Source organism: Elephantulus edwardii, unplaced genomic scaffold (genome assembly GCF_000299155.1).
Source record: "Elephantulus edwardii isolate Elephantulus edwardi_28Jun2011 unplaced genomic scaffold, EleEdw1.0 scaffold00024, whole genome shotgun sequence".
NCBI lineage: Eukaryota > Metazoa > Chordata > Mammalia > Macroscelidea > Macroscelididae > Elephantulus > Elephantulus edwardii.
The window spans coordinates 6,507,106-6,524,634 of record NW_006399774.1 but is presented as its reverse complement, the minus strand read 5'-3'; the positions used below and the strand labels follow the sequence as shown (position 1 = coordinate 6,524,634).

The following is a 17,529-nucleotide window of genomic DNA, read 5'->3' as shown; positions in this document are numbered from 1 at the left end:
TTTTCTCAGTGACTTTATTCACAATGGCCAGTGTGGAGTGATAACAGCTAACACCACATGCTGGTAACAGAAAGCAGACGGACTCTCAATGAGCTTTATTGTTTCAGTTCTCTGCCGGCGTCTACCTCCTTCTCGCCTACACCTGAGTGGGCCATGCTCATTCTTTTTTTTTTTTTTTTCTTCTAAAAATTCAAGCTATGGCATTTTATTTTGCATCATATATGTGTGATTGGTTTTTTTAAAATTTTTTTCTATTACTCTTGATTTATTTACAGAGTTTGGATACATTGTTTTTTACACAAGATCCTTCCCATTTCCATCACACGAACCACCCATCAAATTGTTCAACCCCATGATTAACACCCCCACCCGTCTTTTTCCACCCTCCCCTCACCTTGGATCCTCATACTCATTCTACAACAATGGTTTTATACAGTATTTGTCCTTGTGGGACTGAGTTAGTTCACTTAGCATAATGCTCTGCAGTCCCTCCCAAGTTAGGTAGTAATTTACAGAATCATTGCTCCTGCGTGCTGCGTAGTATTGCACTGTATGACTGTACCACAACTTCTCAATCCATTCATTTGAGGTTGGACATTGGGGCTGTTTCCATGTTCTTGCGATGGTGAATAATGCTGCTATGAACATTAGTGTACAAATCTCAGTTTGTGCCTCAGTTCTCATATTCTCAGGTATATTCTAAGGAATAGCTGGGTCATATGGAATTTCTGTGGTCAGCTTTTTGAGGAAGCACCTGAGTGCCTTCCGGAATGGTTGTACCGTTGTTCAGTCCTCACTCGTAACCCCTCTTGTTACGCTGTTGATCCTGCGTGTTTGTACTTGAACCACGAATGAGAAGAAGTGATCTCTTTACGCTCTTTGATGACATTCGGACTAAGAGGTTCCCCGGAACTGTCTGTGGTTGTAGCGCACATCTTCAGACAGTTGAAGCAGGAGCCGCAGCACATGGGTGGGGACCCATCCTGAGCTGCTGAGTACTAGAAACGCGTGTTCCTTACCGGGAGGGTTTAAAAGGACACGGCAGCTTGGTGACCACAGTTAAGGAGCTCAGCTTCCAACTGAGAGATGGGGCTTTTGAGTGCAGCGCAGACCCTGGGCGGTGCAAATGGTGCAGACACAGCTGCTAACTGCAAGGTGATTAGCAGCCCTCTCAGAAGCACCTCGGAAGCAAGGCCTGGCAATCTACACCTGAGGAAATCAGCCACTGAAGAGCCTGTGCGGCAGAGGCCTCCTCTGACACACAGGGAGCCAACATGACTGGACAACAGCGTTTTGGGGTTTTTTTTTGTTGTTGTTTGTTTTTTATTATTTGTGTGTGTGTGTGTCTGTGTACCATCAAATGGGATCTGACTGGTACAGGAGGAGATTGTCCCTCCTTCTCCAGCAGAGCATCTAGTGAATTTGAACTGTGTGCCTCTGGGATTGCAGTACAGCTTCTTGCAACTAGGTCACTAGAGCTCCCCAATGGTTTGTTTTTTGTTTTTGTTGGGTTTTTTTTTAAAGGAGCGTGGACTTCACCTTTAGGTACCATGTTCATGGTTGTCTTTGTGTTAATTTAGACTTATCGTATAGGTGTGCCTACAGACCTATATGCACATATAAGGGTCACCAGAGGAAAAGTGGTTACGTGATTCTGTTGCTGTGGTGGTTTCATCCACCAGGACTGGTGACAGTGACCACTCAAAGCAACATGAATGTAAGAGGCCATTGGGCAGGCGCAGTCAAAGAACCCAGAGCACAGCCCAGTGGGGTGGCAGGGGGGACTCTGGGGCTGACCCCTCCATGCTCGGATCTCACCTCTGTAGCTATGGGATCTTAGACGCGGCCTCTTACTTTTCAGATTCTTAAAACTAACACTTGATGGCCGTTGATTCAGAACTGGCCCATAGCTGACCCTCCAGTGGGTTTTCAGAGACTGTAAATCTCCCACGAGATTGCCCATCTTTTTCCAATAGAGCAGCTGATGGATTTGAACCGCCTGCCTGTGTGTTGGCAACTCTGCTCCTTAATCACTGAGCCACCAGACCTTCCCTTCTGAGCCTCGGTTTCTTCATTGTGCATGTTGCTGGAAAGGGCGAGGAAGGAGAGCCAGGCCAGGAGAAGCTGGTGTAAAAGATGACGGTGAACATGGCCAGTGAGGCCTTGGAAATCCAGAGAGCTCTCTGGAGGGGAGAAATCAGAGATGTTTTTAGATCTGTGAGTTTGAGGTAACGGAGGAGAATTCAGGTAGATGTACTGAGCAGATAGGTGGAATTAGCTTTGAGGTATATTGTTGTTTGGTGTCATCAACCCCTCTTCTCCTGTGCCATCCTCATCATCTCTGACGTACTAGAGTCCATTGCCGCAGTCGCTGTATTAACCCATCGCTTTGAATGTCTTTCTCTCTTTTATGGACCCTCCACCATTCCAAGTATGATGCCCCTCTCCGGGGAATAGCTTAGCCCTGTAGGGAGCTCTTGTGGTTTAGTAATAAGGTATTGTCCTGCGAACCCAAAGGCCTATGGTTCAGATCCACCAGTGCTCCATGGCAGAAAGCTGGGCAGTGTCCTCCAGTGTGATTAACGGCCTCTGAAAGCCCTCTGGAGGATCAAGATATTGATCAGTTCTGACTTGATGTTGTATAACAACAATCTCTTGACTTGAAAGTCCCTGTTGCAGGATCACTTTTCCTTCCTCTCTGGTTTTACCTCTATTCCTTCCAGATTCCAGGGCCTGTGCAATTTGGGAAGGAAATGGCATGAGGACTAGAGACCTCTTGCATTTCCTTCTGACCCTGGAGAGAGTCACCATCAAAACACAAAGAGGCTGTAGTTCTGCTTAGCTACTAAATGTTCTTGCCCTGTGTCCAGCGTATTTTCAGAATACGAGTTCTCATAGACATGATGCTCTGTACCCCACTTGGTGCCCGCCCCATCTCCTCTTTGTCTTCTATTCTTGAGTGCTCTGCGTGCCTCGTGCCCCGCTCTCCTGAAGAGGAGGGAGCCTCGGGAATTCTTTTCAATGTCGTGATTGTTGTCCACCACCCAGAAAGTGTTCACTATCCTGCTAACTACACAGACAGAAAAAACAAAACCATTCACTGTTCTGTCTTTGGTAGTGATCCTGGTGAATGAAATTTTTTTTTCTTTTCATTAGTTTATTTACAAAATTCTAGTATAGATTCAAACAAATTTTTTCAGTTTCCCTTCGCCTACCCATCAAATTGTACAATCCTCCTCACCCTGCACTTCCACATCCCTCTGCTTCCAGCCTCTCCCACCCTCCTGGACCTTTACACTCATTCTACAGTAACAGTTTTATACAATATTTATCCTTGTGGGACTGAGTTAGTTCACTCCACATAATGCTCTCCAGTACAAAGTTACTGCTCCATTGTGTGAATGTACCATAATTTCTCATTCCACTCATTTGTGGTTGGACATTGGGGCTGTTTCCATGTTCTTGTGATGGTGAATAATGCTGCTACGAACACTGGTGTACAAATCTTAGTTTGTGCCTCAGTTCTCATATTCTCAGGGTATATTCCAAGTAGTGGAATAGCTGGGTCATATGCAATATCTATGTTCAACTTTTTTTTTTAATTTAGGTTATTTTTCATTTCAGTGAACATCTACAGAGATTTTGGAATTCCATTCATTCATTGTTGCACCCTTCTCCCCGCACAAACCCCTCCTTATGTTCAACTTTTTAAGGAAACGCCAGACTGCCTTCCAGAGTGGTGGTTCTTGAAACAAAGCAATTCTCTTACATTATTGTAAATGTGTTTTTAACAAAACATGTCCTATTTCAATGGTCTTCACATGCACGTTCATTGATACTGATGCTCATTTTGTTTTTTGACCCTTGTTGGTAGTCGCTCTCGGATGTTTCCTTCTCTCTAACAGAAGTTCCATGTCCCCCGAGTGTTGTATCTTCCTGTTCTCTCCCTCCTGCCCTGCTAATGACTGGTAACTACTAGTAACCTCAGATCTGTGCCCATTTGCCCATTTGAAATACTTGGTATCATTTGGGTCATAGGGCATTTATCCTTTTGTGACTGACTGACTCAGCATGTTTTCAGGGTCCGTCCGTCTTACAGGCTGTGTTGGAATTCCATTTCTCTTTATGTCTGAGTAGTAAGTGTGTTTTTAGGGAGTGGCTGTTCTGTGGACAGCTTCTCATTTACTTTTAAAGTTTGAACAGCCTGCATCCTGGCCCCATGATGTCCAGCATAGTCACGGTTAATACGTTGGGATGCTCATCTGTCATCTGCTGAGTCAAGCTGACAGATGCTCTGTTAGCAGCCAACAGTGAGGTTATGGAAGTTGCATTTTGGGAGAGTCAAGACTAATCTGACTCTGGGCTACAGCGTCACTCTTGAGAAAGAGGTAGTCACTCCATGGGACTCTGGTGGCTACTTCTAGCTCCCTCCACCTTGACCTGCCTAGTCCTGCCATTCCTTAGAACCCATTTTATATTTTCACAGTTTTGGGGCATTTTCCAGGCTTGATGGGAATGAAAAAACCTTCAAAAACTTCTTGTGGGCATTGAGTTGATTCCTACTGATGGCATTCTCGTGCTTGTCCAAGTAGAACCATGAGCTGTACAGTTTTCAGTGGCTGATTATTCAGAAATAGGTTTCCAGTGTTTCTTCCTAGTCCATCTTAGTCTGGAAACTCTACCAAAAATGTACAGCATCACAACAACACATTAGCCTCCCCTGACATACAAGAGGTAGTCTGAGATGCAAAGGTCTGCATTAGAACCCAGGTTTCCTGCCCAGAAAGTAAGAATTCTACCATTGAACCATTGGGTAATCTAATCTTTAAATCTTTTAGAAAAATCCCAGGTAACTCTTGAGTGCCCCCAAGAACCAGAACCCTAAACCTAACCCTAATTGTTAACTCTGGAGTGCTTTAAAGAACCGTGTAAGCTGAGTGTTGTACACAGGGGTGGCCTTGCTTTGTAACACCGGAGGTGGTGCTGGGTAGGGAAGTGGGTAGGTGGACAGAGTCATCTCTGATAGGCTCCTCTATCCCTCTTAGCCAGTGTCCTGTTTTCTGCTATCATTTCAGACTTCTCCTCCACCCACGACCACCCAGTCCCCCGAAAGCACAATGGACGCCTCGCTGAAGAAGGAGAAGCCAGCCATCCTAGACCTGTACATCCCTCCCCCGCCAACGGTGCCCTACTCTCCACGGTAAGGTGGTGTCCATGGAGACGCGAGGGAGATGGGTGTGTAAAGACCATCATGAAGTTGATAGAGGAAGCTATGAACCTGCGTTTGACAAGGCTCTGGAAAAGTCTGGTCACATTGCTTCATCAGGAGAGGGTGGGGACAGATCAGGCATTTAGAGCTTGAAGCACTGTTATTGATGGAGAATGGGACTCTTAAGAAAAGAATACTGAATGAATGGAATCCCAAAATCTCTGTAGATGTTCATTTCAATGAACACCTACAGAGATTTTGGGATTCCATTCATTCATTGTTGCACCCTTCTCCCTGCACAAACCCCTCCCCCCTGCCTTTTGCTCCTCTCCTTGAAAAGCAAAAGAAAAACTCCCTCACTGGTACACAATCGCCCCCGCACCTCCTCAAACCCCACCCCCTACCCCCAAATATAATCCACTCTGCAACCCTCATTGCATACTCTTACGATAAAAATAATGCCCTAAAATATGATACTTTTAGACTATTCTCTCCCCCATAGACTTCAATGCCGTAAACATATTTCATCCAGTTTCGAAGCTTCCCTTGTCTTAACTGTGGCAGAGCATTTCTGTGTAGGAGGATACATACATGTGTGACATGTTACTGGATTTTTGCTGAGAGAGATGTGTTCATTGTAGGACTTTAAAAAAAAAGATGAGTGGAGGTATATGGTGCCTGTGTGTGTTTCCATAAATTCTTAGAGTTACTTCCCTGGTGGCTTTCTTAAGAAGCATTGACTGTGTGGCATGTAGTATGATGTGGATGGTCATACTTGGGGCATGTTGTAAGGAGACACCTGTCCTGGGAGAGGGCCGTCATGCTTGGGAGGGTGGAGGGACAGCGCAGGAGGGGAAGGCCCTCTATGAGGTGGATTGATTCAGTGACTGGGGTAGTGGGGTAGGTCTGTCAGAGACGTTGGCTCAGGATAGATCAGGGGTCAGAGCTGTTGTACAAAGTGTCACTATGAGTCGCAAATAACTCAACAGCACGTAACAACAACAGCGTACTGAACAATAGATGAGGGAAGATTTAGGTGTGGAACTTAGACTTTGTGATAGCAGCTCACCTTACCACTTACAGGCAGCTCTGGTGGCCTAGCAGGTAAAGCATTTACTGCCAATCCAAAGACAAGTGATCTGAGTCTACGAGCTGTTCCATGGGGAGCTGCTGGGTAATCTCCTTCAGTGCAATTTATAGTCTCTGAAAACCCACTGGAAGCCAGCTCTAAGTCAGTTCCAGCTTGATTGCAATGAGTTTGAATGTTTTTTAATCATAGGGCCTTGTGGTAAGAAGCTGTGCTGCAATCCCAAAGGCACACTGTTTGGATTCACCAGCTGCTCTGTGGGAGAAGGATAGACAGTCTCCTCCCTTGTGATTTATAGCCTCTGAAAACCCACTGGAGGGTCAGCTATGCATCAGTTCCAACTCCTGGCAAATAGCAATGTGCCAATAAAGATTTTAGTCAGTGTTACCATCTTACACAGCTCAGACCTGGTCTGTGTCCCCAGAGAACCTCCACTGCTTCACTCAGATGCTCAGAAATAAACTGAGAAATGCCTAATTCCACTATCACCTGGGAAACCAAACAGGCTGAATTTGTAGTGACGTCTTACACTGTCCCGGAGCAGTTAGTGCTCTGTGTTTGTATTAAGCTGGCCTGTTTGCTTCTCTTGCGTCTCTTCCTTGAGGATGGAGAAGGTTTAGCATCGTCTTCCTCTCCTTGAGTCCTGGTCTACCCAGAACTTTCTATAGCACTTAGGGAAGCTGTCAGATGCGACCAGGCATTCTGGTTGTCAGATAGCACCCTCCCCTGTGGTCACAGACCAGGGCCACGTGTTGATGGTCTCACTCATAGAGAATGGAGAAGTGCATGCATTACCCAATGTGTGGATTGTCCTATCTGAAACCAGAGGACAGTATTCCCCTGATCCCCCATTATGGGCCCTCAAAACTCCTGTCTCGGTCTCAGTTAGGGGCCCTAGAAGCGGTGGACAGAAAACTGGTGTATTTTTATAGTGTGTTTGGCGTTGGTGTGGTCAAGTGAATTCTGACACAGAGAAACCCGATAGGACAGAGTTGAACTGTCCCCCACTCAGGACTTCCTAGGCTGGGATGAGCAGGTTGTCAGATTTTTCTCCCTACAAGTGGCTGGTGGGTCCTAACTGCCAACCGTCTGGTCAGAAAACAAGTATTAGCGGTTGTACCAAAGGGAGGTGGACCTTTCAGTCTGCTTGTAGGAGACGCGCACACGTGCACCCTAAAGCCGACTTCTTGGAATGAGAAAGTGCACACCGGTGACGGAGACAAAAGTCCAGCATCCTGGAAACTTCCTGAACATGGTAGTCATGTACCAGGCTTAGAGGAGATGGATTTGGGGGAGAGGAGAGCCTGGAATGGAACTGGCTCACCTGAAAATATTGGGCTATCAAATGTGCATCCAGGGTTGATTTTTGGAGCACCTTTGGCCTCTGTTGATTTTGTATTTTTTTCTGATTTTTTTTTTTTCATTGCTCGTGGACTTGTAAATAAAAAACCCAGTCAACCAGCTGGTGACTTGGGCTCAGCTGAAATGCATCTTAGGTTGTTATAAGCTGACGTTTCCATAAAGTTAAGTTGGAGCTGATGGCTTTTACCAGTGTTTGTACTTAGTTCAGAAAAGAGACGCCCTCCCTCAGAGACTATAAAGTTCCCTTTGTATCTCTCTGACATACTTTTTTTTTTTTTTTTGACATACATTTTTAAATCTAGCAAGTCACCAGGTGCCTTCTTTGCTGGATCTTGGTAAAGATAATGTTCTTGGCCTGCGGAAAATGCCTCAATGGAGTGTACTTTCGGCCATCAGGCCGCTTCTCTGAAAGTACGCTTGTTGTGTTTAGGTAGAGAGGAACAAATTGTGTATACTTTAATCAAGTCCTGGTGTTAGTCCTTTTTTTATATGACCTGTATGAATTGGAAAAGGAGCCTTAGTGGCACAATGCTTGAGTGCTCACTTGCTCTCCAAAAATTATTTCAAATTTGAAACTGACCCAGCGCCTCCCCAGAAGGGCCTGGAAATTGTTCCCTGTGGGATAAGGAGGTGGCGGTCAGTGTCCTTACAATGACAGCCTTGGGTCCCTGTGGGGCAGTTCTGGTCAATTCTTTAGGGGGGCTGTGAGTCCAAGTCAGCTCTAGGGGTTTTGGGGTTTTTTGTACGCATTGGTAGGGCACCATGTGCCAGCACAGTCTATATTTTGGAATGACAACTGGCTTGGAAAAAAAAACAATTCTTGGCTCCTGTGGGTAAAGAAGGTTTCCGTTTTCACATCTGTGCTGGTCAGAGCATGACACCTATAATTCTTCCAACAAGAGACCTGTGGAATTTGGAAACCCCTGAGTCACCGTTGCACACTGTCTTACAGGGAGGAGAAGGGGAGCTCTGGATTCGGAGGGTCCAGTAAATCCAAGCAGCCCTTGCCTGGCCCCAAGGGTTCCGAGTCCCCCAATTCCTTCTTGGACCACGAGAGTCGGAGGCGAAGGTTTACCATCGCCGATGCCGATCGGCTGCCCGGGTATTCCGTGGAAACCAACGTTCTTCCCACAAAAATGAGAGAGAAAACACCGTCCTATGGTAGGTTTGTGGGCGTTTGCTTTGCTCTGCTGGGGTCTTTGCCTCGCTGCCTCTTCCCCCTCATTTGGGACGGCTGGGTGGATGTGGTGGAGGGTCAGATGAGGAGGACATAAACCCCAAAGGAACATGATGTCTGAGTCCGTGCTCTCTCTCCTTCGGCAGCCTGTACGCATGTGACCTTGAGGCCCTGCTTGCGGGGGTCCAGGTAGAGTTTTCTCTCTGCGCTGCCTCGGATTTTTTTTTTTTTTTAAATTATTATTAAATTTTACTAGTTTTAATGAACATTTACAGAGATTTTGGGTTTTCATTCATTCATTGTTGCACTGTTTTCTCTACCCTCCTCCCTAGTTCGTTCTTCTTCCCCTGCCCCCGAATGTCTGTTTTAATTGTCCAATTGCCACAGTGCTTGTCAAAGCCAGTTCTGATTAATCTCCTTTGTCAGTGTGCCCTTTGCCATTCCCTATCACTTCTCCCTGAGAGAGCGGCCTCGGATTTGACTTTGGAGTTGACTCACTCTGTAGACAGCAGACTCTGCAGCCTGCGTCTGTCCTCATTGCTTGCTACAGGAATGGGATGCTCTTTGGCTTTTCAAATATGCCATTGTTTGCACTGAGTGGTGTTGTATGTGGGGGCAGGATCGTGGGCAGCCTGTAAATTCCCCTTCTTTCTCTTCTGTCCACGTAGGCAAGCCCCGGCCTCTGTCCATGCCCGCAGATGGGAGCTGGATGGGAATCGTGGACCCGTTTGCACGACCTCGAGGTCATGGGAGGAAAGGTACGTTTCACTTCAGCAGAACACAGAGTAGAACACGGCAGGCCCGTGTACCAGCACTCCCTCGTCCTCAGAAGCGGTCACTGGCAAGTTAACTGTGACACACGGTGACCTCACATGTGTCGGGGTAACACTGTCCCCCCTGGAATTTCAGGGGCTATTCTTTCACGGGTAGATCCAGGCATTTCTTCTTGGAGCCCCTGGGTGGACTTGAAACTCTAACCATTTGCTAGCGGCCAGGTGCATTAACTTTTTACATCATCCCAACTGGGCCCAGTCTACTGCGCTGAGGGAGTAATTCCAACTCCTAACAGCCCTACGGGAGTGTAGAACTGCCCTAGAAGTTGTCCTTGATTTTGCGGAGTTCACACAAAGCAGGTGAAAAAATGAAAGATCACTTAACCCTAGATAGTAAAGAGAGTTCTGGAGGCCGGATCAACCCTGGGTGTGCCAGGGACTTGGTTACGTTGCTCACCTGCATCTCAGCATCGCCCAGGTGAGGGCTGCGGGGTAAGACCCTGCCTTTGTCCTGTGACAATCCACAGAGCTGCCAGCAGGGGGCAGGACGGGCCTTGGTTTAGATTAGAAATCGCAGCGTCCTCAGGCCCCACCTGGAAGGCGGGCAGCCTTCTCCCTTACTTGGCTTTGACATGTTGAGACATGGTGGAGGCTGGGGGTGTGGGGGTGAGAAATGGACGAATACTTGGCCCCCTTCCCCTCCTTCTTCTTACATTATTTTACAGTCAGGTAAAAACAGCACAGTAAACACAGCATTCTTGAGAAGGAACGCGTCTTTTTAAAGCATGCAGTTCATGGTTTTTAGTGAATTCATAGAAGTGTGCCACTGTGGCATCTGATTCTAGAACATTCCATTTCTCTAGGAAGAAGCACCATACCTTTCAGCAGGTGCTGTCCCTACTCCTAAAACTGCTGGTTTACTGTCTGTCTCTAAGAATTTGTCTTTTCTGGACACTGCATGGAAATGGAATCACACAATTTTTGGCAACACATTTTTAAAAACAGTATCTTTCCTCCATTGATTTACAATGGCAAGTTAATTGTAAAGCATCCATAAAATAAACTCTTTACCAGTGAGTCAGGAGCTCTGGTGGCCAATTGGTAAGGAACTGTGCTGCCAACTCAAAGGCATGTAGTTCAAATCCACCAGCTGCTCCTTGGAAGAAAGATGGGCAGTCGCCTCCTATGTGATTTATGGCCGCTGAAAACCTGCTGGGGTCAGCTGTGAGTCGGTACCTACAACAACCACAGAGAACAGAGCCTGCCTGCCACGTAGGGGATCCAAGGCTCTGAAGTCCAAAATTAGGGGGCTTCATCTTCACCCTCAGGTTGTTGTTGTTGTTATGTGCCGTCGAGTCGTTTGCGACTCATAGCGACCCTATGCACAACAGCCCTAAACCCTGCTCTATCCTGCGCCAACCGCACTGCCTCTAACACACCCATCCCGATTACCCCAGTCACCGAATCAATCCACCTCATAGAGGGTCTTCCCCTCCTGCGCCATCCCTCCACCCTCCCAAGCATGATGTCCCTCTCCAAGGACCCATCCCTCCTGGCAACATGTCCAAAGTATGTGAGACAAAGCCCCAGAATCCTTGCCTCCAAGGAGTAGCTTGGTTTAATCCTCTCCAAGATGAAGCTGTTTGTTTTCCTGGCAGTCCATGGTACATTCAGTACTCTTCTCCAGGACCACAGCTCAAAAGCATCCACTCTCCTTCTGTCCTCCCTAGTCATTGTCCAACTCTCTGATGCATAACAAGCGATTGCAAAAACCATGGCCTGTATCAGGCGCACCTTAGTCTCCAGAGAGACACTGTTGCTCCTGAGTACTTAGAGAGGTCCCTAACAGCAGACTTTCCCATCATGATATGCTTTTTGATTTCCTGACTGCTGGTGCCAAGAGTGTTGACTGTGGAGCCGAGCAAACTGAAGCTGTGAACAATCTCAATCTCTTTACCATCCATTGCTGACCTTTCTGTTAGCAGCTGAGTGTTTAACCCAATGCACCACCAGAACTCCTTAAACATCTAGAAGGAACAAACAAATCAAATTGTTCAGTCACTGGGCATGTTTCTGTGACTCTTCCAGTTCTGTATTTGTATGTTAAACAGAACAATGTTTGAGGTGGAATCGGTAACAGGTCAATCAATGGTCCTGGGTAAAATGAATGTTGTGTAATAGTGTCTTGTTTTTCTAGATTTTTTTTCTGAAAGTAGCTGTGTTGGTAAACTAGCTTATGGCTGTGGTGTTGTTATTAGGTGCTGTCGAATCCTGTATGACATAGACCCTGTGAACGGCAGATCTGCACCCTGCCCTGTCCTGTGCCGTCCCTACATACTCTGACACACTTGAGCCCATTGTAGCAGTCGTTGTGTCTGTCCATCTCGTTGAGGGTCTTCCTTTCTTTTACTCACCCTCCTTCCTTCCAAGCATAATGTCTCTAAGGAAATGCCTTTCCTAGCAACATTCCCAGGATATGTAAGACCAAGTTTTGCTGTCCTTGCCAGTGCGTACTTACTCATTCCACTATTAATGGACTCTTATGTTACTTCTTTGCCATTACTTGTTATGCATCAGAGAGTTGGACAGTGACCAGGGAGGTTAGAAGGAGAATTGATGCCTTTGAGCTGTGGTGCTGGAAAAGAGTATTGAATATAGCATGGAGTGCGAAGAAAATGAACAGGTTTATCCTTGAGAGGGTTAAACCAGGCTGTTCCTTGGAGGCAAGGATTCTGAGGCTTCATCTGACATGCTTTAGACATGTTGCAAGGAGGGACCGGTCCTTAGAGAAAGATGGCATGTTTGGGAGGGTGAAGGGACAGCACAGGAAGGGAAAGCCCTCTATGAGGTGGATTGATTCAGAGACTGGGGTGATTGGGGTGGGTGTGTTGGAGACAGTGAGACTGGCACAACACAGAGCAGGGTTTAGGGCTGTTGTACATAGGGTTGCTGTGAGTCACAGGTGACTTGAGGGCACATAACAACAAGAACATTTTAAATAATGCTTCAATACATGCTTTTGTACAGAAATCTTTGCACATTTTTAGGAGCAGAATTTCAGAGGAAGGCTACTTATTATCAAAGTGAACTGCATTTTTGTCCAGCTCTCCGCAACCCAAGAGGTCTGTTGTTATTAGGTGCCATCAAGTTGCCTATAACTCACAGTGACCCTGTGTACAATAGCTCTGAAGCTCACCCTATCCTGAGCCAATCTTACTGACTCCTGCACACCTACTCCCATTGCCCCAGTTACCATGTCAATCCATCTCATCTGGAGTCTTACTCTCCTGTACTATTCAACCACCCTTCCAAGCATGATGTCCTTGTCCACTCCTGGCCACGTGCCCAAAATATATGAGACGAAGCTTCAAAATCCTTGACTCCAAGGAGAAACTTGGTTTCACCCACTCCAAGATAGACCTGTTTGTTTTCCTGGCAGTCCATGGTATTTTCAATATTCTTTTCTAACACTACAAATCAAAGGAATCAGCTCTTCTTTTGTTATCATTAGTCATTGTCCAGCTCTCTGATGCTTACATAGCAAGACCATGCATACATAGTCAAGACAGTGTGGCCTGAATCAGGCACACTTTAGTCTCTAGACTGACATAATTGCTCATTAGCCCTCTGGAGAGGTCTTAGAGAGCGGATTTTTCCAGTGCAATTCATCTTTTGATTTCCTGACTGCTGGTGCCCAGAGTATTGATTTTGGAGCTGAGCAAGCTGAAAAATTGTTAACATCTGCAGTCTCTTCTCCATCCATTATGGTGCTGCCAGTTGGCCCAGCGGTGAGAATCTTTGTCATCTTGATGCTAAGCTTCAATCTGTATTGAAGTCTGCCATCTTTGACCTTCTGTAGCAAATACTTCAAGTCCTCCTCAGTTTGGGCAAGCAAGGTTGTATCATCTACTGTGAGCCTTAAATTGAATCCAAGCCAAACTCACTGCTGGTAATATTGGAAACTCTAGTTAGCAAGGGCCACTAGATGGCCTGGTCAGTGCTCAGTTGTCTTAGTTGTCTAGTGCTGCTCTATCAGAGACACCACAAGAGGGCAACTTTAACAAACAGAAATGGATTTTCTCACTGTTTAGGAGACCAGAAGTCTGAATTCAGGGCACCAGCTCTAGGGAAAGGCTTTTCTATTTTTGAACTCTGAGGAAAGGTCTTTGTCGCTTTGCAACATCCATGGACCAGGCATTCCTTGGAGGTTTCCATGTGTCTTGGCACACACCTTTCCCTTGATCTAGCAGGTTTACAGCACAGGGACCCTGGATCCGAAGGACACGTGCTATTGTGGCTTTTCTTTAATGGTCATCCTGAGGTCCTTCTCAGCTCTTATATTTAGCTCCCTTCATGTCTTGAGTGTGTCAGAGATGGTGGCACAGGACAGGACAGTGTTCAGATTGGTTGTTTATAGTGTCACTATGAGTAGTACTTGACTTGATGGCACCTAACAACAACAAGAAGAAGAACATATCTCAGAAGAGGGTGTGCTGGTGGCATAGTGGTAAGAAGCTGTGCTGTAATCTGAAAGGCCCACAGTTCAAATCCACCAGCTCCTTGGATGAAGAAGGAGCGACAGTCTACTCCATGGGATTTACCTCCTCAGAAAGCCCGCTGGAGGAGGGTCAGTTGTGGGTGGGTTCCAACTTCACAGCAGACAACAGTTTCTCAGAGGAGGTGGACTCAAGATCCCTCTCAGCCTGCCTTGTTACCTCATCACAGGAGGACTGACAACACATGGGATAAATGCATCAGAGGACAGAGTGGAGGAGAATGATGTGGTAGCGAGAATGGGGCCCAGCCAAGTTGCCTTGTTTTGGGGGGACACAATTCATCTATAACAGCTATTCTGTAACGGTCATTCTAATGAAGACGTTGGCTTTTTCACCAGGTGAGGACGCCCTTTGCCGATACTTCAGCAACGAGCGGATCCCTCCTATTGTTGAAGAGAGGTCCCCCTCCCCGTATCGGTTCTCCAGACCCTCCGCCGAGAGGCACCTGGTCCGAGGCGCAGACTACATCCGAGGAAGCCGCTGCTACATCAATTCCGACCTCCACAGCAGCGCCACGATCCCGTTCCAGGAGGAAGGGACCAAGAAGAAAGGTGGTGCCGCGGCCTCCAAGGCCCCCTCCACTGAGCCCTCACTACTAGTCAGCTGGTTTACGCGGCTTAAACTCTTGACTCACTGAAAGCAGCCTCCCCCAGCCTCCTCCCCATCTCCTGCTCCCAAGTGCCTTGGTTCCTCAACCAACAGCCTCTTCTTACTTCAACCCACAGTATTATGTAGTGACCTGAGGCCATTTCATTTGTTTGGGAAGTTGTATTCTGCCCATCTTGAAGTGACTGAATGGGAACAGACATGGAGGGTCTTGGGTTCTGGCAGAAGGCAGAAGGAAGGGAATAGTAGCATCTGCTGCTTCCCCAGCCTTAGAACTTGGTGACCCTGCAATTAACAGAGTGGAGTTTTGCCAGGAAGGACATGGGCATCACGAGGAGCTGGTGGCATTGTTCACTGAGGGGGTGGCAGGGAAGGAGGCCTGAAATTGATGGGTTATTGTCATGCGGATGTGTTGGTTCGTGGTCCAGTTTCTTGAATGGTAAAGCCAATGGAGATGACATTGTTTGGCTGTTTCAAGCTCTTTGCTGTATTTGTGAGTGTTGCAGCTGTGGCTTCGAATATGCAAGTCAGGTGGGAGGTGTCTGATGCCCCTTTAAAGCAGAGATTTAAGTGTGTGTCTGTTACATTGTCCTTTTTAGGAAAATCTCAATATAGGTCATATAATATGGAAACGAACACGTTCAGGTATGGTTTATTCCTTACAGAAAAGTGTGTGGTTTATGTGTGAGGTTCTATTGCTGTACATTATTATTGTCTTTAAAGGGATAAAAAGGTCTAAGATTTGCTGGTAGCCAAAGCATGATTCATGACAATATTCATGTATATGAGAGAGACATCACTTTGCCTTTTTACCTGCTCAAAATAGATATTTTCCAAGAGAAAAAAAAAAAAAGAAGTGCAGTTCTTCCAAATTCTGCACCTTTTGCTAATTAGAACAATCTTGAGGAATCTCATGGTCACTAATTTCCAACTTGCATCAGATATTTTGGGAACAGTGTGTCTGGATATTAACTCTTGTTTAAACTGAATGTATGATATTTTGTTAGAAATATTTAAGTGTTTTAAATATAGTTGTATATTTTTCTTACTATTAGCCACATGTACTTGAAAATATTCCTATGTTGTGTCATACATGAAACTAATGAGCGAGAGTGTCCAAGATGTTTTCAGATTGACAATGACCACCATGGCTGTTGCCCCCATGGGAGCGATTGTTAAGTAATAAGAATAATAATAAAGCCTTCTAAGCATTGTGGGATCTTATGAATTGGAAGTGAAGAATCTGAACAGTTAATTTGGAACACATTCTGAGGGGTAGCATCAGACAGAGAAGTCCCGTACCCAAATATGCCTTCTTCCGTACTACTCGAATGTCATACTTTGTTATCCTGCCTGAAATGCAAACAGCTGGAGATTCACTGGTGTTAATAAACACCCAGAGGGGACTCCGGTGGCCTAGGAGGTAAGGAGTCACTGCCAGCTACAGAGCAAGCAGGCGGTTCAAATCCTCCTGCAACTTTGAAGATCAAAGATGGACAGTCCACCACCACTTAAGGGCCGGCTCTGAGTTGCTTCTGAGTCAAGAGCAATGAGAGGTGGTGGTGGTGTTCTGTACCTTTTAATCGGAAATGACTCAATTGCTCATCTTTTTCCCTTTGAGCAGCTGGTGGATTCGAACAGCCTGCCTTTGAGTTGGCAGCACAACTCTTTACCCACTTGGCCACAGAGCTTCCTAAAGAGAGAGAGTAAAGAGCTTCCCTTTAAAAGACATTTGCTGGGGTCAGAGGACTTAGCAATCACTCACATGCACTTGAATCCAGTCAGATTTCCTTTCTGCTTGGGGGCTAAATGAACTGTAGTGAAGATGAAGGTGGTGTGTGGGAGATAAGGGGAGGGTGGCATAGGGGAGAATGGAAGTGTGGAGTGTGGGGTTCGGTGGGTGCTTAACACAAGATAAGGGCGGGGGAGCGGGTGTCAGCTGCAGACAAGAGTGAGGAGGAGGGTGCTACGAAAGGAGGAAGGCCAGCCCTTGTCCATCTTAGTGTCAGCTTGAGCTCTCTGTGGGGAAGGAGGATGACACTCCTTTTTTTTCACCTGCCTTCAGGGAGGACTCGAAGAGTTGTAACTGAGACGTAAGAAGCTGGTGTGGGGGGAGCGGTTCTCTCAGATGACTAGTTAGCCCCCATCTGTAGGAGAAACACCATTTGTGAATTAAATGGCCGATTTCAAAATGTGTTTTCACACGTCAGTCTTCACCTCAGGCGGGGCCTATCTTTTTTCCCCCTTTTTAAAAAAACATTATTATGCTTAATTTTAATGAAAATTTACAGAGATTTTGGATTTCGATTTGTTCATTGTTGCACTTTTCTCCCTGCCCACCCCTTCCCTCCAGTTCATTCTTCTCTTTGAAAAGTAAAAGAAAACTACTTTCATTGTTTGTTATATAACCCCTCCCCCCCAAGTCTACTCCACTATGCAGCCTTCATTCTGGACTCCTGTCATGACAATAATACCTAATCATATGTATCTTTTAAACAGTTTTCTCTCTCATCTGTTTCAGTACATAATTTATCCCATCTTTCTCAGTCTCCCCCCAACCCCTGTGTCAGTCCCGTTTTACAACAGTAGTGCTATGCAGTAGAGGTTAAGACGTCACTTTGGTGGGTGTGTATGTACAGGTCAGCGGTACTCCTGATTTATTCCATTCGGAATAGTGTGTGTTCCAGCAGGATGTTTTCAGACCCTGAGCCTTGACACCCTCCCTAATGGGGCTGGAGTGGGGCGGAGGCAGACCAGAG

General features: G+C 46.3%; 1 protein-coding gene across 1 annotated transcript in view; it reads left to right on the top strand.

The window, feature by feature from the left end:
- The window catches only part of CNKSR3 (CNKSR family member 3), a 144,300-nt gene extending 129,499 nt beyond the window's left edge, over positions 1–14,801 (top strand). Inside the window, exons 10-13 of the mRNA XM_006882751.1 lie at positions 5,076–5,200; positions 8,611–8,819; positions 9,504–9,593; positions 14,503–14,801. Of these exons, the coding sequence (XP_006882813.1) occupies positions 5,076–5,200; positions 8,611–8,819; positions 9,504–9,593; positions 14,503–14,801 (723 nt within the window). The remainder of the gene's footprint in view (positions 1–5,075; positions 5,201–8,610; positions 8,820–9,503; positions 9,594–14,502) is intronic.
- The last annotated feature ends 2,728 nt before the right edge of the window (positions 14,802–17,529 follow it).